The sequence below is a fragment of the Sturnus vulgaris genome, chromosome 8 (assembly GCF_052056855.1).
Source record: "Sturnus vulgaris isolate bStuVul1 chromosome 8, bStuVul1.hap1, whole genome shotgun sequence".
Lineage (NCBI taxonomy): Eukaryota > Metazoa > Chordata > Aves > Passeriformes > Sturnidae > Sturnus > Sturnus vulgaris.
This window is the reverse complement of record NC_142250.1, coordinates 26749890-26776298: the sequence shown is the minus strand read 5'-3', so window position 1 is coordinate 26776298 and position 26409 is coordinate 26749890. Positions and strand designations below refer to the sequence as shown.

Sequence of the window (26409 nt, the reverse complement as noted above, 5' to 3'; positions counted from 1 at the left end):
GTGATGAATAGCTGTGATCCAGGCAAAGGAGCTGCTTTCTCTCCTCCTGCTGCTGTGGAGTTCCCAGGGGAAATAAACAATGCACCAGACAGGCTGGGTCCTGCAGCAGAGAAGATGGGAGATTCCAGTACTGCTCTTGCTAGAGATATTTCCATAGATTAGGGCATATGAGGAAGGAATGTACTAATAATATTCAGGTTGCTAATAAAATTGAATAAACTTGATTTGGACACTGAGGAAATAATGCTTGAATACACAATTACAAGCACAAACCCTTGGAACAACACTAAAACCATTATTTAATTTGATAAGCACTTCAGGAAATACAAAGAACAGGATTACTTAACAGTCTCAGTTATCACTCATGAGCTAGCCAGCTTCAGAATAAATCTGTGTCACCACATTTGCCTGGTGCCTTTGTGATAGCACAAAGTCTTATTGCAACATAAAACATAGATTTGTCACTCACCAACACACATGTCCACCATCTGAGCTTAAAAGAGAATCAAAGTGGTGGTGGAGAACATGCAACATGCCAGAGGAGTAGTAGTAATATAAACCAGTTGTTGCAATGCTGTGGAAAGAGGAGGGGTACAATACAGTTTCCTAAATCACACAGATGTTACTGTTAGGTTTCCTGTGAAACTGACAGTTGTTGAGAAAACTTATTTCTGTGAAAAATACAAGAAGATGGCCTTTAACTCTAGAATGAGGGTAGTGTTTGGAAACACTTTCAAAAATGCTTTACTGTGGCCTGGATCATTAGCTAACACTTGCTGTGCCTCAGTTCCCTCATCCCTACTAGGATCAAGCCTGTAAGAACTCAAAAAGTGTTTGGACAAACTGTCAGGCGCATGGTGGGGTTGTCGTGTGCAGAGCCAGGAGTTGACTCTGTGGATTCCTTCCAACTCAGCACACATGAAGATTTTAGAGGAACTAGTACCACTTCTGGGCCACTTCTGGGGAAAGATGTTACTAGCTCTACAGCTTTTTACTTGTGCCAGCTTGGAGCACGAAAATGGCTCAGCACTTCCGAGATCTCCTCCTTTTCTCTGATAAGAACAGTACACGAGGTTCCGTGTTTCAGCTGCTTTCCTGACTTTCAGGCACGACCACCAGGAGGTCAGAATACATCCGAGAAGCAAGATGAGCGCATTTCCTCTCCGCCCGCCGTGCCTTCGGTCCAACACCATCTGGGAAGCTAATGGGGGAGCCGAGGGGGAGATCGGACAGCTCGCGGCCGCCCGCCGGGGCACGGCTCAGCTCTTAGGGCTGGCGGGGGTGGTTTGAAGGAGGAGAGAAACAGCGAACCAAAGAGCAGCGGCAGCCCGGGCGGGGCGGGCTCCTGCCCCTCGCCGCGCGGAGCCGCCGCCGCGCCGACAGCGCCGGTGTGCGCGGAGCGCCCGGAGCGGGGCCGCCGGCCCGGCCCGGCCCGGTGAGTCTGTGCGGGGCATGCGGGTCGGCACGGAGTGGCGGGGCGGGCTGCCCGCGGCGGGCGGGTCGCGTTGGTGTGGCTGTCCCCGGGTTCTCCTTACGGGGAACTTTGTGTTGTGCGCGGTGTCCGTCTCGGTGGGTACCGGGGCACAGGCAAGGTCGGGCCGCTGGGACGGGGCACTGCGCCCACCAAAGGTCCTGCTGAGCTTTGGGCATCCCTGTCCCTGCATCCCGGGCGGGAGAGTGGCCGCAGCCCCTCGGGGGACTCGGCGCGACCGAGCCGAGTGAACGAAGACCTCTCGGCCATCGCCCTTTGCTGGGGACACAGCCCGGGGTGTCCCGGGGCCAGCGGCGACCTCGGACATGTACAGTCCATGCAAAATGCATCATTGAGCCTCGCTGCCTATGCAGTGTTACGCGGCATGAGTTTAAAACTTCCTTCTTTCTTCTGAGATACACAACAGCTCGCTGAAGAGCACAGAGAGAAGGAGTGAAGCTTTCAGTGGAGCTGGAGGGATCCTTTCAGTAGAGCTGCTCTTCATTTGTGTAAGCATGCTTCTGAAGGTGGCCAGCAGGTATTTGTAGCTCAAACCAGAGTGAGCTAGGACTGTGATACTGGAAGTCAATGAGCTGTAAAACTGATGTGCAGAAGAGCCTTACTGGCCTTAGCATCTTCAGCTTGGCAGTCTCTCACTGAAGCAGTTCTTTTGGGAACTGCCATACTAAAATCCTTCAGGAAAACAGAACATGTTGCTATGGGCATCTCTTACGTGGTCAGGCAAGAGGACCAGTGTCTCTAAGCAAACATTACTATTAATATGTTTTTAATGAGTGCTGTAGGCCTCACCCATAGCCAGTGTCTCCTTCAGGCACAAGTGTTTGCCATGTGCTGCCAGGCAGGGAAGGACCTGAGCTGCCATGAAAGCAGCGCTTGGACAGGAGAGTCACTACGGTGCAGCATATCGTGTTGTGTGAGGCTTCTTAGTTTGGTTTGGTAATGATGGTAATGCTTTTCTGATCAAAGTGATTCTGGCTACCTTCATAGGCATCTGCTTCTAAAATCAGATATTCCTTGCTATAAGTGAAAGGAGGTCTCTCAGTCCTCAAACAATAGAGCATATAAATTAGGAATAAAAACTTCAAGCCTTCTCTTCGTTTTCAGCACAATAGCTTCATTCTGCCCTCACATGGGAACTGCACATATTAAGTGTGATTGGCACAGATGTAGAGAGGTGAATTGATTTCCCAAATTCAGAGAACCAGTGTGAGAACTGGGACCTACCCTGCGGGTTTCTTGGCTCCCAGCTGTAGATGACACTATTTTTTGCTTGCATGACTTGTGTAGACTCAGTGACCTGTGTTCACACCAGTGGCATCTGCAAGGAAGAAGCAACCTGTGCACACCAAAGGCACTGAGCTTGTTTATCAAGAGCTCAGGTGGTGGCCCCTCACCTAACTGCCTTCCTATTTTTGTTGTTTGGAGCATTACTATATACTAAGAACACTTTTTTTTTTTTTTTTAACACTACTTTCCCCCCCTCAAGTCAGACTACATAGCCCTGGTCAGGGACTGAGGAATTTGGTTTTACTGAGTGATTGTTTGGGCCATCTGATGACTAGGGAAGCCAAAAGCTGCATGTCCTACTCCCCTTTTAGTTTTTTGTGGTGCTATCCATGGCAATAAGGGCTCTTGTGTGTCTCTGCATGATGTCTCAGAGGGATGCTAATGCTTGTGATTCTTCTTGCATGGCCATGACTAACACGGGAAAGGAATATGATCCACAGAAACCTAACACTGGTGTTTCACAAGCTGATCTCACTAATTTCTGAGTTTGTTTTTTAAGTAAAACTGTATGGTTTTCCAAAGGACAATTTTAGTACGGCTTTTTTTCAACTGTCTATCTGTTGAGTGTGGTTTCAGTATCTTGGGGCTTGCCTGCAAATGAATTAACCCAATATAGGAGCTCCATGAAGAGCCTGCATGAGTCTCCCTGCTGTCCTGTGCTGTCCTGACGTGCTCACTCTGCTCTGTGGAATTGCAATCCATAGCAATGGTGCAATGGAAAAGGAAGCTCGAAAAAGCTTCTGGCTTGTTCCTTTAGATCCCCTTTAAAATGGATTGTTGGGTGGGCCAGCTTTTTCTCTCCCAAGTGTTATTACAATCCATTTATACTGGGGAAAAAGCACGTTTGCTGCCAGGCAGCATATTTTCCATCAGCACTTGTAATTGTTGGGTGGCGGAGAGAGGTAAAGACTCTGGTTTCCAGGCTGGAGAGAGACAACGTGGCCAGGGTGTGCACTGGGCAGCATGTGCCCAACCATGAATTCCAGGTTTTGCAGGGATGTGGGCTCAGCTGTGTAAGCAAAACCTTCTGCCTGCTCACTCCTTGGAGCAGGCGGGGAGGCAGGTAGCCAGCCTTCAAGCAGTTTGAGGGATGGAGAGCTGGCCTGGGGTGTAGCTGCAGCACAGCTTTTTTTTTAGCTTGTTTATACTTACGCACACACGTGGGCCATGCAAAGTTGGCTGAGCCAACCTTGACCAGCAGCGAAACAAACAGGTTTTACTGCCATGACCTGAAGGCCAGATCAGCTGCTGAGCTTCACTGGAGCAGGGACAGCTTTCGTTTCTGTCAAGGAGAGGAGGCTCTCATATAGGGCTGACTCAAAACAAACATTGTGCTGGTTTGTTCAGACTTCCTCATGGAAACAGTGTTAAGAAGGCTTATGCAAGACAAAGAGGTGATGCCAGGTAGCCAGCATGACTTCGCTGAGAGCAAATCATGCCTCACCAATCTGGTGGCCTTCTGTGATGGCGGGAGTACAATATGTGGCAAGGGAAGACAGACTGATGTAATTCACCTAGACGTCTGTAAGACCTTTGACATGATTCTGTATGATATTGTCATCTCCAAATTGGAGAGAAATTAATTGGAAGGGTTGACTATTCAGTGGATAAGGATTTGGCTGGATGGGCGCATCCAGAGAGTTGTGGCCATTGGCTCTCTGTCAGTGGTGTCTCTCAGGGACTGGTGCTCTTTAATACCTGTGTCAGTGGCACAGTGAGATCGAGTGCACCCTCAGCAGCTTTGCAGATGACACACAGCTGACTGGTACTGTTGGCACAACAGAGGGAAGAGATGGCATCCAGGAAGAGCTGGGTCCACAATTCAACAAGGCCAAGTGCAAGATGCTGCACCTGGTTTGGGACAACCCCAGCTATGAGAACAGACTGGGAGAACTCATTGAGAGCAGCCCTGTGGAGAATGATTTGGGGTATCTGAATGAAAGGCTGGATCAACACAGCAATGTGTGCCTGTAGCCCAGAAAGCCAGACATGTCCTGGGCTGCATCCAAAGCAGCACAGCCAGCAGGTCAAGGGAGGGGATTCTGCCCCTCTACTCCACTGTGCTGAGACTCCACAGTGCTGCATCCATCATCCATCAGCACAGGAAGGACATGGAACTCCTGGAACAGATACAAAGGAGGCCACAAAGATGTTGAGAAGGCTGCAGCACCTCTCCTATGGAAACAGACTGAGACAGTTGTTCAGCCTGCTGGTTATAGAGAGACATCATTGTGGCCTTCCAGTACCCATAAGGCTTGGTCAAGGTCTCTCTAATGTCTATAAACATTAGTTGAGGGACACCCTAACTTAAACTCTCTCTTTTGAGATTTAAAAATTATCTTAACAAGTGAATTATATGTCCCATAGCAGCAGTTCCTGCCCAGCATTTAATAGCTCCTTTCCTCCAAGCAGACACACCTGCTATACCTCACTGGCCCTGAGCCACCATGAGACCAGACACTGCAGGCCCTGAGGGTTTACAAATATCACCTGGGATATTACAGTGCAGATCCAGACCTCTGGGACTTGGGGTGTCTTTCTCCTGTATTCAGCAGTCTGAACAGCAGTTCAGTACTGCTGCTGCTGCTGCTGTGTTGTGGCACACCAGTTGAGCAGAGGCACCAGCAGCCCTGCAAGATGGGAGGGCTGGGCAGAACCTATTTGCCCAATTTGGCCTCAGAATGGAAGATGGAAACAGAGAAGTGAAACACACAGTCTGGTACACACAGTCTGGTCAAAGCAGGTAAATGGGAGGAGGGAGGTGAATTGAAGGAGGTCAAGAGAGCAAGGATGCGTCAACCTAATGCTGAGCCCTTAAAAGGGGCTTAAAGCTCAGCTCAGCCCACACTGATCGTTTCATCAGACAGTGGGAAGGTTGAAGTGGTGGTAGCAGGAAATGAGGGTGGTGTGTTCCTCCTCCTCAGCCCATCTGTGCAGCTGGGGAGGAGGAAAGTCTCTGTTGTCTGCCTGCAACCAGCTTGTTGGGTCTTCTCCTTCTGGCTGGGGGCCTTTGCTTCCTGTTGCATATAAAATTTCTTCACTTCTCTATCCTAGAATATTGTAGTTTATCTTCTGCGGTTCTGTGTTTCACATCTTCCTGTGCTCTTACACTTGCTTCCTGCCTCTTCTGTGTTTTCTGTTTCTCCCATTAGCTCCCTAAACCAACTCCCCAAGCAAGTATTTCTACCTTACAAGCTGCTTACATCTTTTTCTAGACAAACCAATCCCAGACAAAACTGTCCCAGCCCTTGCACTTACCAGCTGCTCATTTGACCCTAATCCACTTTAAAAGGAGAGTGCTAGTGGGTGAGGATGGAGTCAGAGGAGGGAGGTCCTTGCTTGTTGACACATCTGCATGGCTGAGAGACCCATAGTGTGATTTACACACTTTCCCATGGGAGAAGTAGCGTTTTAACTCTTCCCTGATCACTTCAATCTGATTATTTCTGGTCTCTTGAGCTTTTATGATCATTTTATTAGGTAAGGGGGTGAGTTAATCTCTCTTTTAATCAATCCGTGATTTAGATAACTGCATTATGTACCCATCTTCTGCATGCACTTCCTCATTCATTCTCTTGTGTTTTGCAGACTTCCTGGCTGTGCTTCAGTGGTGAGTGGCTGAATTTAGTCTTCTCTGCATCACGGTAATAGTAGTAATGTGAAGTTTAATGAGCACCTGCAAAGCTGTGTAGCAGGTAAGTGCTCCAGGGGTCATTCTTCCTTCTAGATTTTATGTGATTTAAAAAGGCTTCTTGATGGGATCTCACTAGGAGATCTTGAGCCTTGCAGCAGAAATGCTGAAAGGAAATTGGTGTGGCTCATATTTTAGAAATGTTCCCAGCAGTAAGGTTCAGACAGCTTCTTGCAAAGCAAAAGTAGCAATGTTTTGAAGGTTTAATTTGGAAATGGCTTCAGTGGAGAAGATCAGTGTTGAAAGGCTCTCTCCTTCAGACTTTCAATATAAAATTGTTCTTACCTGACTGGTTGGTACAGTTGGGATCTAGTCAGAGAGTGGTGGCAGAGGGGAACCAAAGGGTCCAAAGCTTTGCTGACATCAGCTACTGATGCATTTTCTGCTGGGGAGGAGAACTTGGCAGAAGTACCTTACCCAGACTGGGAAAGTACTGGAATTCCCCTCTTTTAAGTGTTAGAGGGAGAGCAGATGCCTCAAAGTGCCTGGATGACTTCCAGATGATCAAGGGTGACAGCAGAGGGAGACGAAGGCAAATCATGCTTTCACAAGCCAGCGATGTGTAGAGTTTTCATGTTTGTATGCAAACCCCTAAAAACACACTGAAAGGAGAACTGGGTGAAACCAAGACGTCTGGCAGTGCTGCTCTGCGAGTGTGTGACAGGAGGCTCTGCGGGTAGCAGTGGTGAGAGGGCAAGAACTGGAGCTGATGACAGAGGGAGCTGCCAGAGCAACAGTCCTGGCTGCCACAATGTCCTGCTCCACCTCTGAGTACCTGTTAGTTCATGCACTCCACGTGATTTATTTATTTTTAATTTATTTATTCTGGATCAGTGCTGGGTGGTGTCTGTCCCCTTTTTCCCATCACAGAGTTCAAACAGCTGCTCTGCTCTAGGAACGCTCAGCTTAGAGAGTTCCCTGGCATGCTCCTCCAGCCAGCCCTGATCAAAGCTGTGAGAGCTGGCCCACTGCCATTCTCCTGTGTGTAAATGAAGCTCTTTCTCTTTTTCCTTTCCATTCACCATCTTTCATTATTATCCCTCCTCCAGAGGCAGGTTTTTCTGGCTGATCTAGCACATTATTTGTATCAGCAATATTTGCCTCAAGGCAGAGATGCTTTTTCAGCAGTTAAACAGAAAACATCTGATGCATCCCACTGCCATGTATGTGGCTCAGGAAAACCAAGCATGGTGTTGGCAAGGATGAGGACCATTGCAGCCAGTTGTTGCAGATTTTAAGTCCTGTTAGGCACAGTCTCCAGCTCATAGGATTATTCTGGTTGCCTGGCAAAGGAAAACTGTTACCATTCCTTCACTTCTGAAACCAGGGGAAGAGCACGTAGAGAAGGTTCTTGTGCCTGAGCAGGAAAAGGGACATGAGTTAGAAGGTGTCAGCTGAGCCACCTGTGTAACCAACTCATCTTTCCCTGGGTTGCCTCTGGGGATGGTGGGTGCCTTCAGTTGAAAAGGTAGTGTTTGTGGTAAAACCCAGAAAAAACAATGTAAATCCGCTTGAGAATGCCTTGCATTCAGCTCTTCCGAATTGCAGAGGGTTTGGTGATGAATGGTGAGCACCTGATGAGGAGTGGGAGCAAATGGTTCCCACGCTGTCTGCAAGGAGGTAAAAGAGCTCCCTAAGACAAGACACCACCTGCCTGTGCCAGGATCCCAGCAAGGATCCAAACAGCTTGTTTTGGAGAAAGCACATGTGCTGATAAGGAAACTTTCCTGCAGGTAGGGGCAGCTAAGCAGTCGTCTAGACTGCCTTGGGAGGCAGAGATTTGCTGAAAGTTTTTCAGAACGAAGTAAGCAGAGACTTGCCAGGAATCATCCAGGCACAGTGTAAGCCATGCGTGTAGGCAGTGGGAAGAAACTCTATTGCTTTTTCAGACGTCTTTTTCCTCCTATTTTTAAGCTCTTGTAGAGTGTTAGCACGTACCAGAGGTGGAGCTAAGGAGATGTTCTCAAGCTTAAAATGTCACACTTGATAATCATCACACTGTAATGCTTCTCAGAGGGGCTTCATCTTCTGTATCTGCACCCAGAATGCTTCGATCCTAATCTATTTCCTCTTGGATGTTCAGGTACCTTACTGCCACTGGTTTCAGAGGAGAATTTGACTTTAAAGGCCTCTGGGGATTTAGCAACCAAATACCTTGGGACTGTTGGAAATGTGAGGGAAAATACTTGAGGTTTCAGCAGCACAGACACCTCTGCACTGCAGATTTCAACTCATTCATGGTAATTAAAAATTACCCTTATCTTCCATTCTTGCAGGGGCAAGAATGGAAGGGAATGGAATCCACCAGTTGACCCTCCCCTCCCGTAACACACGGTGACACAAATTATCTGGCACAGTTGGTGACTTACGGACAGAGCTCTAGTGTGGTCCCACCTAGTGAGCTGGCTATGCTCAGTCTAAGAATCATGGCCATGCTCTTCTGCAGCCAAAGTCAAAAGATGGTCTGAAGGTGCTTGGATGATGTTTATCCCGCCTTCCCTTTGACTCATAGCTGCACTGTGCACTGGGAATGGGTGCAGGGCTCTGATCTCACGCTCTGACAGAGTTACAAGAAGAAACGTTGACTGAAAGGGTTGTGTTTGTGTGCTAAGTCATCCACAACACATGCTCTGAGCTCAGCCTTGTATTTGCTGCCAGTCCTGGATGCTTTGGGTCTCCCATGTGGAGCTGGAGGCTTTGCTCCTTGCTGAGCTCCTTGCCTGCTGCAGCAGAGGGGGTTTTTTGCCTGTGAGCAGGGGCCCCACAGCTCTGACTCACAGTTCCCATTCCGTTGTGACTTAGCCTTTAAGTGAGCCGAGAGGCTGTCCCTTGGCTTTCAAACAAAGCCTTCCTTTGTTGTGCCCAGGGTATAAAGAAAGCAACCGTATGTGCTCACCCCACACATCCCAAATGAAAACCGCGTGGCTTCACAACCTTAATAAATGTGTGTTTGATACTTCTGCTGCAGCACTGCAAGTTACATTGCTCCTTTCCCCTTGAGTCTTTTTAGAGGTTTTCTTCCCAGCATTCAGTTTACAAATTCTTCAGCAAAACAAGAGCTTAGAGATGTTTCCTTTTCTCGGTAAGAAGAGGGGACTGAGCAGAGAGCAAATTAAAATTATTCAATATGGGTGCATGTGACAATAGGCTGTCTCTGAGTCATTCCCTTGGTGCAAATGGCTCTGGGTTGGTGGCCAGGGGTGCTGAAAGAATGAGCTTCATGGAAATATTGTACAGAAGTGGGGCAGTTTGTTTTCTTGTATGACTTTGCTTTCTTCTGCTGCTTTTTATTTATTCAAACTCATTTTGAAGAGTAGGATTAGCCAGAACTACTCTGCAGCCAACATATTTGTGTGCATGCGTCTGCCTTGGCAGTTTTTAGGTTTATGGCAAGTGAGCCAAGACTGAGATTTCTGCTTCCCAAAGCATTTGTGTTGTTTCTCTTGATCTTTTCTAGAGTGAGTAATGAAGTAAGAGGGTTTGATTCTTCCTCAGAGGCTGTGTGCAATGCACAGGGTCTCTGCTTAGATCAGGGAACCATCCTGGTGAGGGACAAGGAAATGGTGCACTGCAGTAAAAGTGCTTTTGTTCTCTCTTCCTTCCACACCCTCTACCCATCCCTGCAGGGGCTTTCACAGTCTCTTGGGTTTTGTTCTGTTCTTTACTTTATTTAAAGAACTATATTGTGTTAAAACAACAAAAAAAAAAAAAAAAAAGCCGGGATTTCAGGCAATGGAATAAAGCATTGCTTTTGATTTATGTGGTTTTGGCAATAGCCAGCTTTTAAATACAGTTCTTTCCCAATTGTTTGAATACAAACAGCAGTGACTAGTTAGCAAAACAATGGTCCAATATCACACAAACCTTCAATCCTATCCAGTGTTTTGGGTCCTATTTAAGCAGATACTTGGACCTGCAGATTTCTTGACCTATGAGTGTGGCTTTGTCACTGAGTCAAGACTGTGATGGAGTAGAAGATCTCAGATCAGCCAAATTCCCAACCTGCAATGATAATTTGTTTTTGTTCAGCACCTCAGTGTGGAAGTATCTGGAAGTAGTCATACTGTGATTTCTAGTGTCTGTAATATATAAGTGCTCATTGTTCATAACTTGAATGGGACTCCATAGTTTCACATGTAAAACGTAATCACTCTGTGAGTCATGTCTGAGCCCTGCCAATATTCACATGTGTTCTTCTGAGATGTGCTAGATAGAGTGCTGTATCCCTGCTGGGAAATAACATTCTAGTGATGTTTCCACCAATTATTTTAATACCAAGCCATTGGTTCCAATGGTGTACGATTAAGTTGAATGTACAAGGATGGATATGCTTACCACAGGATGAGGAGAGCCAGAGTAACCACTAGGCAGTGGTTTAACAACACTCGTGTGGGGTTTTTCCACCTTGCTGAGAATTAACTGAAAAAAGGAGGGAAAAGGAGGGCAGATTTAAACAAACATCTTGACAATTGATCTCTTTGTGTACTCACCACCTCTCGCTGAGGTGACTGCCAGGTGGGATCCATGAGCCATGGCTGCCTGCAAGGAGCTGTTGTGTGGCTGAGGAGGTGACAGCCAGAGCAGGGCTCAACGTAAGCACCAGGTGGAGGCCAGAGAGGATCTGTGCAATGGCAGTGCTCCATCCATTTTAGTTGACACTATCAGGCTTTTGGTGGAGCAGCAGGGGTGTTTGTCCATCTGTGCTGATGAAAGATTGTGCAAGGGAATGACCTGCTATTGCCCAGGCTCCCATCATGCTGGGTTGGAGGACGAGGGTCCTGGTAAGGATGGTAGCCTAAGGGTTTTTTTTCTTTGCCTGTGGCTTTTCTCCTCTTAAAAAAAAAAACAACAAACCAACCAAAAAAAAAACAACAAAACCCACACAAGTTTGGTCTACTCCAGTTGTTTTCCTCACTATTAACAGACAAAACCAAACAAAATTTATTTGGCTTAAAAAGGCAAGCCGTTCCTGGCTGTGGTCCTACTATAACAGCTCAATCCGTGGGTGAGAATTACATACACACTTCCTACCTTTGCCCTCCTGTCTCTCCTGCAGCCAGCACTATGTTCCAATTTGTAAAACCCCTTATTGGCAATGAGCAGGATGCTGAGTAACACTTCTCATGCTGTTGGCTGTCTCCTGGTCTCCATGGGCACCCTCTCTTGGGTCCAGCCTTGCACGGAGTAAACAGTGAGTGCTTTGGGGACAGTGAGTGCTTTGGGGACATGACGTGTCTCTGCATTATTATTAGTTGTTAAAGCTCCTTTAATAGTGGCTGCTGGCTTCTAGGGCAGGAAGAGGATCATGTTTTGATTAGTGTTTTGATTAGTGGCATGATAACTGTATGCACTGAGAAACAATGACTTAGAAGTGGACCCAATAAATCCCTCTTTGCTGATGAAACTGAAAATCTAACACATGCCACATCTGTTTGGGTTTTGGAAAAGAGCCCTAGAATGCAAATAGCTCCCTTTGAGCCAGAAAGAATACTTTGTAGTGTCTAGGCTTTGGGGTAAGGGAGACCATGGGATTTTATGGCAGCAACTTGTAAATGCACCCATGTACAGTGAAAGCTGAGGCAGGATGGGATTACCTCTGAACATCCTGAGTACTACTGCAAGAAGAAAACAAGAAAACCATCCTACTTGTACCCACAGTGGGTACTGGAATGTTAGGGAGTTCAGACTGCAGCAAGGGAGAGTTAACAAGGCCTGAGGAGAAGCTTCCTGATGGCAAAGGCAGTACATGACTAGAAGACAGGAGAGAGACTACCAGTCTTTCCTAGGACCAGTCAAGCACTCCTGTGCCTGGAGAGAAGCTGACAAAATCCCTCATTTGGACCTGGGGCTGCACAGCAGTGTCTGCTTCCAGAGCACTGCCAGTGCCCTTCACGTGCTTATCTTCCCCAAATCCGCCTGCCCATGGGAAGGGAGGACTATCTAGTCCTGTACACAGGATGAGCATCAGCATTTCCTTGGAAATACCTGATCTGGTGACCCCCAGGAGGAAAATATTGTTTCCGAAAGGCCACAGCAGAGCTGTTGGGCAGGATGTCCGACTCAGGCTGCACGACTGACCCTGTTGGCACTGCAGCAGCCTGGGACAGGATGTCCACGGATATTACGAAAGGCTGATGTTCTCAATCTAACAGCAGAACAATAGCTGTCAGGCAAGTGGCCTTGTCCAACTGCTGTGCTGTGGCCAAGCAGCTAATCTGGGGTGTGGCTTCCAGGCATGGTTTGGAAGGCAGTTGCTCTGCCAGACCTGACTGCCATAGTCCTGGGCAGGCCAGTTGGCTTCTTCTGGTTTTAAACGTGGTTGTGTTACCAGTCTCAACATTCAGGCCCCTGCACCTCATGTATTGGTACATTTGGTCCTTCCCTACTTGAGGCTTTGGTAGAGAGCCAAAGACAGAGCCCAATCCCACCTTTCTGTGCTGAACCAAATGTGACTGTGCTGGCAGCTGGAATTGGGTACTTTGTCTGTAGCAATAATTTAATGCTGAAAAACAAGTCAGAACATGAGTTAGAGCTGCTGTGGCTGTCACTGTTCTGTCCCAGTCAACATCTCACCCCACTGACATCCTGCACACAGCTTAATTCATAGGGGCTGAAAGAACATGAAAAGTCGGTGCTTCTGAGGCTCTGTATTGGATTTTTATCCCGTAATTTTCCTGTCTGGGCTGTGTGTGCTGAAGCTGACTGTGTGCTCAGGAGATGGGAGAGCAAGAGCCTGTCCTGAGTGCACTGTGCTGTGTGAATGTGGGGTTGTCTAAGCAACTGCATCTGTACAGGTTTTTGGCAGTAAGAATAATACTGACATGCAACTCTGTAATTCCCATTTCTCTGTCATTGTGCATGTTTCTTACAAATCAGAGCTTGTAGCCCCCACTAAGAGAAACCATGATTTCTTTCAGTAGCAGCTGGATCATCTCACTGCAGAGGTGGCAGTGATACTTGCAAATGGAGAAAGATATGGTGCATTACTAAGGGCTTTCAGCAAACGTTCTTCACTGGATCTTCATAAATGCAGCAGAAGCTTTTTTTCAGACTAAGCACTCAAAGGCCAAAATTTGTTCACTGTTGTACAGCAAGAGAAGGAATCAGAGAGCTCCCAGAAACTCCACCATGAGGAAGTACAGCTGGGCTGGGCCTGAAACCCCTCAGACCGAGCTTCGCATCTTCCCAGTAAGAAAGTCCCAGTTGCAGGTTAGTGCCTGGTTTGACCTGTTAATCTCTGCAGTCAAAACTAGGAGCAGATTCCTTTCCAAACCTCAAGGACCTTCCCAATAAGAGAGTCAGAAATCATATGTGTTCCCATGAAAGTTCTGGTTTCAAGAATTTGGCAGCTTTCAATGAAAAAAGCCTCCCAACCAGCTGTATTTTCTATCATCTATTTGAAATGCCTCTTTTCTTGCGGCCTACCAAAGCAAAATACAATGTAGCAGCCACCTATTCATTGCCTTTTGTGTCAGCCAAACTGCAGGAAGCAATCAAGTGTGTTGTAAGTGATGCCTTGGCGTGTTCCACTGTAATACTGAACTGCACTCAGTGGATTGACTTGGGTTTTTCCAAGTTAAGAATCAAAGCTTCAGCTCACTCCTGCCTGGTTTATTGCTGAACAGCAGACAGAGCATGTTTTGCTTACCATGATTCAATATTTAGAGGAATAAAATGGCTGAAAAAATAAAGCTACATGAGGAACTCCTGAGTAAAGAAAGGTACTGTTATTGACTGGGAAATACTTTCCCTTGTCTTTAGAGAAGGGGGAGAGTTATCTGGGCTTAGAACACATGAGCAGCCTGCAGAGGCAAACTGCCATCTCTTTCTTTCCTTTGCCAGTTTGAGCAGGAGGCAAAAAGTTCTGAACCTGCTATGGAAAAGGGTGTGGGGAAGGCTTAGAGATATCAGAAATTAAGCACATTTAGCTGGAAGAGACAGGACATTGTTATGAGTTTGAGCATCATCATCTCCATTAAGAACTTTGCTGCCCCTCAGGGAAGTGCCCTGTGACAGGGTGGCTTGGGAAGGGGAGAGCACACATTGTCACAAGGCAGCAGCTGCTTCAGGCTGGTCCACACAAACCCTGTATGAGCTCTGTGATACAGGTGAAGAGGAGGAGAAGCTGAAGGTGCAGCTGCTGCTGCCTGGCTCTGTGAAGGCTTCTTCCTGTGCTGCTTCCCTTTCCTAGTGCTGTGCTACCTGGAACTGTGCTCTGGGCAAGCCAAACGTCAGTGAATTGTGCAGCACAGGGCTTTCAGATCAGCTAGCAGGAGAGCTGCCCTCCTGCTGCTTGTGGCTTCATGGCACCAACCTGAATTGCATGGAAGCAGCATTATCTGTCCTTTTACTCTCCTGGGGCTTCCTGCATCATCCAGGACCTGCTCTGGAGCTGGTCAGGATCCTCCAGCTGGGGAGGCAGCTTCAGGTTTGAAAGGATGAGGCCTAACCTGCCTGGGAGCTGAGGGTGGAGGACTGCAGGTGCTCTTGGTGGACCCTTTGAACATACCAAGTGCTGCAGGATGCAGCTGATGGTTTGTAATCAGGCAACAGAGTGATCAGCTGTTTTTATCTCTGTGAGCCCTCACTCCCAGCTGGAGGGTGGGATGGTGTCTGCCCCCTCACTTCCCAGAGTTGTGCAGAGTGGTCATTAACCTTAAACTGGGTGAAGCCCCTAGTCACTACAGCACAGAAAAGCCCAGAAGGAATCTAATTCTAGTGCCAAAAGCAGGTTTGAACAAGTAGCATCACATGCTGGGCACTGAGCAGAGACAGCTTCACATCAAGACAGTGAGGTTTCACATATCCTGGCCCTTCTTCATTTCCCAAACAGCTTTCTTTGATCTTCCTGCACCTTTCCCTGATTTGTGCCCATGGGAGAAAAGAGGGGCCTCTGCATTCTCACCTGGCCCAGGGAGCAGAGCAAGGGCTGCTTTGGCTGCTGACAGGAGTGGCCTGCCTGTGACCACAGCACCCTCTCGGGGGGTCTTTGGAGCCCCAGGACTGCCACAAGAGGGTCTGCAGAAGGTAGGTAGGATGTAAACCTGTTACTGAGTCCAGATGTTGTTTATACTTTAAGTGGGAAAAAACTGTCAGGGTGAGAAATTTGGAAAAGGTTGCAGATTGCTTTGAGAACTTGCTATTTTAAAACTTATGAATACCTTTCATTTTTTTTTTCCTCATATTTGAAACATTGCTAAATTTGATGCAGATTGAAAAATTGCTATTTCTTATTCTTAGTCTCAAGCTTGGAAAGGTTTGGACTCTCTCCCTCTTCCCCACACAAAAGCTGTTTCAGCCTGAGCAGGCATAAATATTTTTATCAGGCTTAAATAGCTTGGGCTGAAGTGAAAAGCAAGGGAAAAGAGCAGTCTTTGTTATGGGGAATGCTGGAGTGCCTTAGCAGGTAGTGCTACTGGTTTCACCTGTATTATTGAGTCTTTTATATTAGCCAGGAAAGCTGTCTGAGAGATGTGGGAATGCTCTGCCTGTACCACCCTTGCTGCTGCCAAGGGCAGGCTCCACTGACTTTGGTCACTGGGCAGCATTAACCTTAAGCCTTAACTGAGGTTAATGTTTGGCTTAATTTTCTGGAGTGAGTAACTGCAGTAGCAAAAGGGCAGTTTTGACCAGCAGAACTTGCTCTGGACTGAAAACAGACATCCCTCTTGCAAATCAGTGGGATCTGAAGATCTTGTCACTTCCAGTTTCCAGACGCTGATGCCTGTAGCACTTGCTGAGGGAATAGGTTGCTGCAAAATGAGGTGGAGTACCCTAGAATGTCAGTGTGACCCGGAGTGAATTCAGCTGATCCAAGTCCAGTGATGGACTTGGGGATGTCTGGCCTAACCCCTGCTGCTAGCAGAGCTTTGGGACAGGTAACTTGTGGCAGGAGTGTGCCATGGGCAGCTGGGCATGAGAAAGAGGATCCTAAGGAATCTGACCTTTCAGCCTTACGCACCGTAGAAATAATGTAGTAACAGTAAAACATCTCATCTGCTGGGACAGTGGTCGAGCAGAGCAGAGCAGTGATGTCACCCTGGTCAAGACTGCAAGAAGGAGGCACCTGGCCCCTGGCCATGTTATTTTTAAGCTTGGAAGGCACACGTGGTCTGCAGGAGCGTAGCACTAAGGAAGGGAACTCGCCAGCACTTCCTGCCCTGCCCCAGCAAACTGATAAAGCCCTTTGCAGTGCAGGGCGACCCCAGTTTATTTTTAAATTGTGCCCGGGTGTGGAGCTCACAGAATAACTGGAACACCCAGATTTGGACATTAATTCAGCTTTAATTCATTGCCTGATGAATTAAAGAGTTAATGTAAATGTAAAAAAGGACAAGATAGGGCCACTATTTCCAGAGCAATGTCTGCATAAGAGCATTCATCTATGCATGTGCATGGGATCTAAGAAAAGGGTAGTTGGTAAATGTTACACAGGGAGGGGCATGGAGCATTATCTTGAGCACCGTGTGAATTTTCTTGCTGTTTGAACAATGCATCTCAATCCTGTTCCCTTCCCTTGTTATTCCAGTCCCAGCCCTCTCATAAGCAAAGATAATTGTATGCTGAAGGATACAGTTCCCATGTACAGTAAATGCTCACATTGAGGAAATCCAGGTTGCTGCAATCAAAACCAGCAGTTTGTTGTGCAGTTACGATAACAAGGTCCACTGGGGTGGATCCGTCTTTATTGTGTGCCCTGTGGAGGCATAAATGAGATTGCCAGAGATATTTTCCTTCTTGCCCAGATGCTGGGACAGCAGGATTGCTGTGGCAACATAACATGCTGGTTTCAAGCCAGGAAGGAGCTGTTCCAGGGGGTTGGAATTGCAGCCCTGAGCCCTTGGAGCACACAGAGTGCCTCACCATCTCTTGGGTCTCTGTGAAACAGCTTCATTCCCACAGCAGAATTACTTAGGAATGAGATTGCTATTTCTGGTCTGATTGATGAAGTATGTTATTGGTAGACTTTGTTGCTGTAACAGAAGCTTCTCTCTCAAGCAGTTTTGAGGCATTAAAGCAGCTGTGCTAAAATTTCCCAGCTGGAAGAAAAAATATCCCTGCTTGTCCATCTTGTCCTTCTGATCTCTCTGTGCTAGGACTGAGAGGTGATTTTGCTAGAAAGAAGGACTGGTGAGCTTTACAGCAATGGGTGGCAACTTCAGATTGTCACCCTGAGCAGGCACTTGGGCTCTTGATAGTGATGCCAGTCGTCCAGAAACAGAAATGCCAGCTGGGAGGAAATAGCCCAGGCTTTAGCCTGAGCAGCATGTGGCCCAGCCCTGTGGGAGGCCTTGTCACCACCAGGCAGAGACTCTGGCAGATTGGGAATTAAATCCTTTAATTGTGAGTCCCGTGGCACAGAAGGCTTCATTAAATGTGGGGTTGGAGGAGCAGAGCCAGTAACCACACCAGTAAGCCACTCCAAAACACTGTAGTGGTCTCAGTCATGCCAGGGGGCCTGTGCAAGGGGTGGCACACAGGACTCTTTCTGGCACATGGCTAGGATGAGGCTCACAGCCTTTTTGAGGTCACTGCAAATAGGAGTGAGCTGGCTGCAAGCACAGCTGTTTAGGGGCTCTTGGGGGAGATAGCTTAGATCAAAGCTATGGTGTTGACTAATGTCCTACACAGGTCAGTAATGTAGGTAAGCACGAAAAATAAGCAGCATGATGCTTTTAGAACCACTGGGCAAAAGAAAACCTTTTCCATTTCAGCAGTCTCTGTCTCTGCCCTTTTTTCTGGGAACTGCAATCATGAGGCATCCTGGGGGCCAGGAGAGTTTGCCACAGCCTGACCCTGATTGTGCTGAAAGGCAGGAAGAGCTTTGCCTGTAATGCTTGCTTAGAAGCACAAAACTGTGCAGGTTTATTCCCACCCAGGTACACCTCAGCAGCAGAGCAGTGAAGGTTGCCCTGATCCAGACAGGCTGTGTGGGTTCCTAGACATGCTTAACCAGGAAGGTAGCCAGGATAGAGCTGCCTATGCCACTGCAACATCTGAAACATTAGCTTTATATTGAGGAAAAGCAGTGCTCATCTCCAGTCCTGCTTTTATATTTATACACCTGAGGAGGTTCTGCCTCCTTCTTTCCTTTTCTGTCCAGGGAGTTTTAAAGGAGAGGCAAAGGAAGGACATGCCCTCGCATACTGCCCAACAGCATCACAGTGGCTTCACAGCAGGAAGTGCCTTCAGAGTCCTGTTTTTCGAAGTTCATTTGATAAGAGCTACTTTCATCCTCACCATCTGCTGATAAAGTGTTTTTGAGAAGTTAGTTGATAACTTGCAGAAATGGGCACGCACTTAGTGGTTTCTAGATTAAAGCATTTTTTCCAGGGCTGGAAAGGATGTCAGTGTTCTTATTGCATGGGGAGTTTCTTTCATTTTTGCACTTGAGGGAATATATTCCAAATCATGGGTCATTTCACCTTTCTTTCTTTCCAGGGAAGGAACTGCCATGCCTGTGGGACTCTTCCGGGTGTGCCTACTGGTGATTACAGCTATTGTCAACCACCCGCTCTTCTTCCCCAAGGAGAATGGCACTGTCCCTGAGCACACCGAGGAAATCATCCAGAAGATGAAGGAGCGGGAGGAGAGCCTGCGGCTGGAGCAGTTGCGCTTGGAGCAGGAAATCGCAGACCAGGAGGCCACACAGAAGGCTCTGGAAAAGGCCGCAGTGGTAGTGGAGGAAACCAAAGAGGAAAAGGTCCGATGGGACATGTGGACTGCCCTCTCCATGGTCATCTTCCTGCTGATTGAGCTCTGGAGGCAGGATTTCCAGGAAGGGAATTGGCAGGACATAGGAGGAGAAGAGGATGACATGGCAGTCCTGGGAAAAGCATTTAAAGGAGTGACCTTTCCCGACAAGGCTGTCCTGGGCAGCTTCTATGAGAAGCGTATCCTGGGTACCACTGGAGACATGGCCAGGATGCGGGAGATGGTGGAAGGCTTTGCAGATGACCTGCTGGAGGCCTTGAGGAGTGTTTGTAACCGGGATGCTGACATGGAAGTGGAAGATTGCATGGGTGTGGGGAGCATGTATGAGAATTGGAGAGTGCGTAAGCCCTTTGTCTGTGACCTGATAGTGCCTTTTGCCCCCCCAGAGCCTTACTGCTTTCGCTGCCAGACCTGGTGCTCTGGTGACTCTTTTCCCCCAGATGAACAAGGTTATGGCACTATCAAGGTGTGCAGGGCAGATGAGGATGTGACGGGTTGCATCTGTGACAAGACTAAACTAGGGGAAGATATGCTGTGCCTCCTCCATAGCCAGGTCAGTAGTACCAGGCCTAGCAGTGAGATGGAAGACCTCCTATGCTTCAAAAATACCCAATATCTGGATGCTGACCAAGTCATGAAGTGGTTCCAGATTGCTGTCACCAAAGCCTGGAACAGAATCTCCCACAAATACGAATTTGACCTTTCCTTCAGCCTCCTGGACTCACCAGGAGCACTGAAGATAAAATTTAAATCCGGGAAATCGATTGCCTTCAACCTCACCCCTGTGGTGCAGTATGAGAACTCTGACGTTTACTTCATCTCCCACTTCCCTCGGAGCAGCCTGGCAGCAGACATCCCCTCCAGCACCCACTGGTTCCTCACCTTCGCAGTGTATGAGAGGAGGTTCATCCAGCTGGTCTCCAAAACACTGCCTGCCAATGCCTGCCACGTCAGCTGCCTTCAGATCCTCTCCTTCCTCCATGGGAAGCAATGCAGCCTCACAGGTCCCAGCGGGCTCACCAACTACCACCTGAAGACAGTGCTGCTGCATCTCCTGCAGGCACGTCCCAGTCAGGACTGGGCCCCAGAAAAGCTGGAGGCCCGCCTACAGGACATGCTGAAATTCCTAGAGAAATGTTTGCATGAAAAGAAGCTTTATCACTTCTTTATTGGCAATGGGAATGTACCAGCAGAGCTGAGTTTCCCCATCATATTTCAGAGGGCTGAGCCTCTCAACCTTTTCCGTCCCTTTGTGCTACGCAGGGACATTTACAGGAAGATGGTGGACACGTTCCACGAGATGCTCAGGAACATGTCTGCACTGATAAATGAGTACACAGTGCACACTCCCCTTGCACACACCAATGGGATCCGTAAGGAACCCCTTTAACCAAAGCCAAACTCTAAGCACAAGTCCAGAGGGCAACTTCCTGAAGCCTCCTGGAGACAACTGACTTTGCCAATAGAGCTTCTTGTTTGGAGCTGAATCAGTCCTGGGCCATGGTTCCTGCTGAAAGGACGAGGCTATGGGAGGAGAATAGGGAGAAACTGGAAGATGTAGTGTTGAAGTAGGTTTCTGTTCCACTGCTGTGCTTGGTTTTATGCAGCTAAGAATATATTTTTTCTATTGTGCCTCAGTCATGTTACAGCAGTGGTGAGCAACAAATGTAAGTAGTTTATTCAGATGCCTGCAATGCAAATGGGGTTGGGGGTGTGATGGTGGCCAATACTTCATTTCCTTCAGAAGGGGGAGATAAGAACAGGGTGGGGGAATCAGAGACAGGATCTGGGGATCAAAGGAGCCCATCTGCTTACAGACAGCAGGAGCTCTTTCACTAATGGGAAGTGCAGCGTAAGTCTACATGCTGGTCTGGAGAGGAGGACGGTCATGCACAAGATCTGGACTGGATGGAGATCCTTAAATAAAGCACAGCTTCAAAAGGGAACCGTAGTTTAAAAACAACAACAACAACAAAAAAAAACCCAACAAAACACAAACAAACAAACAAACAAAAAAAAAAAAAAAAAAAAAGAAAAGAAGAAAAGGCCTTCTTGATTAGTCTTGCAGCAGAAACTCTAATGGCTTGTCCTGTACTTCCAAAACACCTCTGCACGGATATAGCAGAGCAGGGTCTGTGTCTTCAGACCATTTCATTTGAGTCTTCCATGGTAACATGGCTAGTGGTTTATATTCCTGCCCATTTTGTATGGATCAATGAGCAGGAACGTTTTCTACCTTAGATAAAAGAAACACCACTATTGGGTTCTGACATTTTGGGTTGTTTGTTTGTTTTCCTTACCTTGGGGCACTAAGGCATGAGAACAGCCTAGAGAGAAAGGAAAAGCAGGGCTTGAACTATATGATCTTTGGACATCCCTTCCAGCCCAAACTATTCTGATTCTGTGACTGCTCTAAGTTTTGCTTTCATAAAAGAAGCAGTTCTCCAAATTTATCCTGTAATGAAGCCAATCTCAGAAGTCCGGTAGCAGGAGCGAACAATCACCCTCCAAATGAGTGTGACTCTCTGCACATTGTTTTAATTAGGCCAAGGCCTGCAGGGAGGAGAAGGAAGGGATGAAAAAGATGCACATGTGATAGAACTGGGCAGTGCTGCTTGCAGCTGCCTTATGATCCGTGTTGCATTCCTTCTGCTCCATATATGCAGGCAAAAGGTACTTTATACATTCTCAGTCTTCTTAAAGACTGCTGCTCTGAGGAGCTGCACCAATAGACTGTAATTTGCTCAGCTGGGAGTGCAAAGGAGGAGAGCTGCTGCAGGCTTTCAGGCCAGGGGAGAATCATGAGGCATGTGCTAAAAAACCCAAACCATTCATTTCAGGAATGGAAATGCCTGAAATTCCACAGGAAGCATGTTAGCGTTGTGCCAGTGGGCTGCCCAGCCCCAGCAAGGTGGCTTTGCTGAAGGAGAAGACTCAGGAGATCCTCACCCTCCTGAATGTGGGGTCCAGGCCAGGGCCCCAGTGCATAATTGCTTTATGCTGGTCCCAGAAGCCTGGCCTCCAGTGCTAAAAGGGCCTTTCCTACCATTTTCTCACACTAGGATTTCCTGCAAAGTTTTACACTAGGGCTTCCCTTAGTCCTGTTTACAAGAGAGTGGTTATTCTGTGAGGTAAGACCCATCAGGGATGCTTTTACCTTCACTCCTTTTTATCAATCCTCTCTGTTACATCAGAGAGAAGATTCAATCCTGTATCACTGCTGGGGACAACATACAGCATGAAGCTTGTTATCCAGCCTTATCTAGTTGATGAGCAAACTCTCCATAGACATATCCTCTCTTCCTTTTTCCTGGTAAAAACTGTTTCACCACCTCACTGGTGTCTGCTCTTCTCTGTCCCACCACGAGTGTGGGACATTTCACACACAAAGGCAGAGAAAGCTGTAACTCCTGTCTCCACACCTGGTTTATAAGAAAGCACAGATGGTGACAGAGCTATGCTCAAAGTGCTGCCTCCCTTGGCTTTTATTTACCACAGGTAGTTAAGTAGGATGTCTGAACAGAAAGTAAGGGGTAGGTAGGAATGGGGGAGAAGAGGCTGGTGGGTAATGCTGTAGGAAAAAGTCTTGGATCATCAGTGCTTGCTTCAGCATCCTTGGTGATGAGTGCCTGGGAGATTGCCAGGAGAGCAGCAGGGCAGCACTAATTGCTGACGCTAACGAGTGCTGTAAATCCCTGGCTTGCCTTAGTACAGCCAAGAAGACTTTCCCCAGAAGGAATGAGAGCAGGAGCAATCTCAGGGGCCATGGCAAGCAGGTAGTGACAAGGAGAAGGACAGGAAGGGTGGGTCAGTACTGGAGCCTGGAGGCTACATGGGAGGCTGTGTTTGCAAACGCAGGTGATTTGTCATTTTTAACATCCCAGGTTTACTGCAAAGTGCCTGCAGAAGATCCAGCTTTACATGGACTGCTGGCAGGCAGGTCAGATGGAGCAGTTGTGGTTGAACTTACTTCTAAAAGTGCTCCCATCCCAGCCCAGCCAGAGAGAAATTAGAATTTCTCTGCCATTTCCTGTCAGGAGTCTAAATTTAGACTGTCCAAAGAACAGAAACAAATTTGTGACCCAGGTCTCTCAGGAAATGACATTCAGAGTTGAAAAATAACTTTTATATAAGGTTGAACAGGGAGAAGAAAAGGCTATTGAACAGAAAAAGGTAACTCCCCTATTAAAATGTCAGAACAAAGCTTTGCAACACCAGTTGCAACGGGCTTGTAAACGTGCCCAAACTGGTCTTGACACAGCCCCAAGCACTGCTGCTCAGACTCAAAGGGAACCTGAACTGATAAATGGATTGAATCTTTTGTTCTTTGTTTTCTGTACTTGTATGCCTGTTCTCTCTTACACCCAAACTGACCCTAAGTATTCCCATGGGGTTTAGCTGAACAGAAGCTGGAGCTGAATCAAGTAATTTATGGATTTGATTCCACTGAAAGCAAATTGCTTGGCTTAGTTTTCCTACATGCAATATGCTCGTTTTGCCCTGAGCACCTTTAAAGTGATCTGGTCTGTGCATTTAGGCTGTGAGGGGACCCACTCATACCTGTTGGGGGGAAATTTTATCTGTGATTATAAACTGTGCTCCAGTCAGCCTCAGAGTGCAGATCTTCCTTACAAACCAAAGGTACAGCCATGTCCCATCAGAGGAGAGGTAGGTACACAGTGTTTCTTTGGACCACACGTCTGCTATGGTACAAGGAGGTCATGATGTGAAGCACATCATTCCTTGGATTTCCTTGTCTCTCCTGGATCAAATCTTTGCCCACCAAATACTAGCCTACTAGTAAAAGCCCATGCTCACATTTCACAAAATAAGGTTTATAAGACAATTCAGTTCCATCAGCTGCCAGACAGTAAAAATGTCCTAAGACATTTTAGTGTTGCCCCTGGGAAGTTCTGCCTTGATTGAAATCTGTGTGGGTAATCATAGGAAGCAGCTTTAGAGGATGGGAGTAAAAGTGAGATTTGGTGGTTTAAAGTGAAAAATGTTCTTGTAAAACCAAACTGCACAGGGCACCTGAGTAACAACAAATGTCTCTTTGGCAGTGCCTGTATCTCTGTGAGATGTCCTAAGGAAAGGTAGACAGCCTGTCCTGGACCCTGAATATTGTTCTTGCCATTTGCTAACCAGGTGAATTCAACAGATGAACTCCAAGTGCCTTCCACTGGTTTCCAACCACTCCCTGTGCTCTCAACTTGTGGTTTAAATATTTTATTACAGGCTCTGTCAAAGCAGTGGAATTAGTGGTGGGTTGATAGCAACCACTGATCTACAGCATAGCCTCAGGAGCCATTTACCTTTAGAAAATGTCTTGGTCTAAGGTTATTATTGTTGTACAGGAGCTGAATGTCTTCTAAGGGGAGGTGTTGGGTGTTCACTGTTAAGCAGCCACAGAAAAGAGTTTCTCTCCAAGCTGCTCTATATACAGGTATATACAGGGGTATAAAGATGTAGTTTAGCAAAATGATCCAAAAATGTATCCAGTATTCAAAGAGCAGGGTTTGGTGTTTGTTCACCAGCCATTTTTCATGCAAAGTCTTTGCAATGTTTTCTCTGTGGTGAAGAAATGAGACTTTAGGTGCCTGTAACAGCTTTGCTGCTGCTCAGGGGCTGGCTCTCATAGGACCCTACCTGGTAAACAGCTTTATTTACTACCTTTTTTTTTTTAGAATTGGGGTTCTGTGTGTAACATGTTAGCTCAGAAGCAAAACTGTAGTACAGAGATGAATCTTGGCAATGCAGCCAAGATGGGCAGTGACACCAGAACTCTCTGGACTAAGGTCTTCCTTGATTGACAATGCTGTACTTAAACTGCTGCTTCCATAGCTGGACACTGTTGAATTTGTATAGATCTTCTCATGCAGCTTTATTTATAATAAAGGAAGTCTTGTACAAAATCTAAATGAAGTCTCTTCTGTTTCTAGTTTCCTGCAAAATGTTTCTAAGAGAGCAAAAGGAAGGAGTGGGGATGTTTCCAGTGTGATCCCAGCAACAAGAATCTGTGGGATTCCTGAATCCCTGTAGAAATTATCTCAGAATAAACTGCAACATGAACATAAAGTGGGATAGCTATTCCAGAATAATGCCAGGGATGTCATTCTTCTTGAGAATATGAATCCACAGGAAATCAAAGTAATCATTCTGCATATGTCCACTCAAAAACACCCTTTTGTGGCAAGCCCTAAATAATGCTGATAGATTTTGCCCTTACCAGCTGAACAAGAAATCTCCTGAATTTCCATTTCAGCCAGAGGAATCCTCTTTACTTACTTATTTTATGGGTATCCACAGCCAAGTTCAGCAACCACCAGCACCCTGCTTAACTCCTTTGCCTGGTTTAAAGGAATTTCACCTCCTTGTTAATATTCTAATATGCTCTGCCTCTGGAAGCACACCCAGAGCTAGTTATTAATTCATATAATAAAAGCACCACAGTTTCCTTGGCAAAATGTCTTCCAGCCCCACAGAACGCCCTGCACACCTTTAATAACTCTGCCTTCCAGTGCTCACTGGGGCTGAATCAGCACTGGGCAGGTCCCAGAAGCAGCTGGCTTAAGAGCCACAGCCCAAATCTACTTAGCCAGAAGTTAAAATATCCCAAGGTCAGCCACACAGTGCTAGAATGGGAATTCTGTAGCCAGGATCATCATCAGTCTTGGTTTCGTTATAACTTTGTTATAACAAAAAAATCCAAACCAAACAAAAATAAACCCATCCTGCTCCAAAGCTGTCTGACAAGCTCAGCAACATTTTCTCCACTGAGCCCTTGATCTTCTAGAACACTTCTTTTCTTTGCCTCAATTTACTGCTTCAGTGTTGCTGTGGAACAGAAAGAGTAACATCCCTAGAATATATTTTAAATAAGGGCAATTAGCAGATTTTTGGACCATGATGCCATAACAGTATTGCACTATTATCTGTCAGAGTAAGCAGAGCAGAAAGAAAGCCAACCACTAGAGACTGGTTTTAGCTTAAAAATTAATTTAAAATCTAATGACTTTTTTCCATTCATAGCTGTAAGCAAAGAGACAACCTCTTTTATTTCAAGGAGGCCAAAACACATGTGCTATTAAAAAAAATATAGCAAAAGCAATCTCAGAGGATATGGCAACTCACAAGCATGCTAACATGACTTCAGTAAGGTACCAGCAGGGATCAAACTGGTAACATTGGTCTCAGAATGAGACACTGCTCAGGATTTGCCCAC

At 46.8% G+C, this 26409-nt stretch overlaps 1 protein-coding gene across 1 annotated transcript; it reads left to right on the top strand.

The window, feature by feature from the left end:
- Positions 1-995: 995 nt before the first annotated feature.
- On the top strand, positions 996-25105 carry ITPRIP (inositol 1,4,5-trisphosphate receptor interacting protein). The gene is made up of 3 exons (XM_014883812.2): positions 996-1435; positions 6368-6474; positions 18912-25105. Exon 3 carries the CDS (start codon positions 18925-18927, stop codon positions 20572-20574), a length of 1650 nt encoding a protein of 549 aa, XP_014739298.1. The 5' UTR covers positions 996-1435; positions 6368-6474; positions 18912-18924; the 3' UTR covers positions 20575-25105.
- The last annotated feature ends 1304 nt before the right edge of the window (positions 25106-26409 follow it).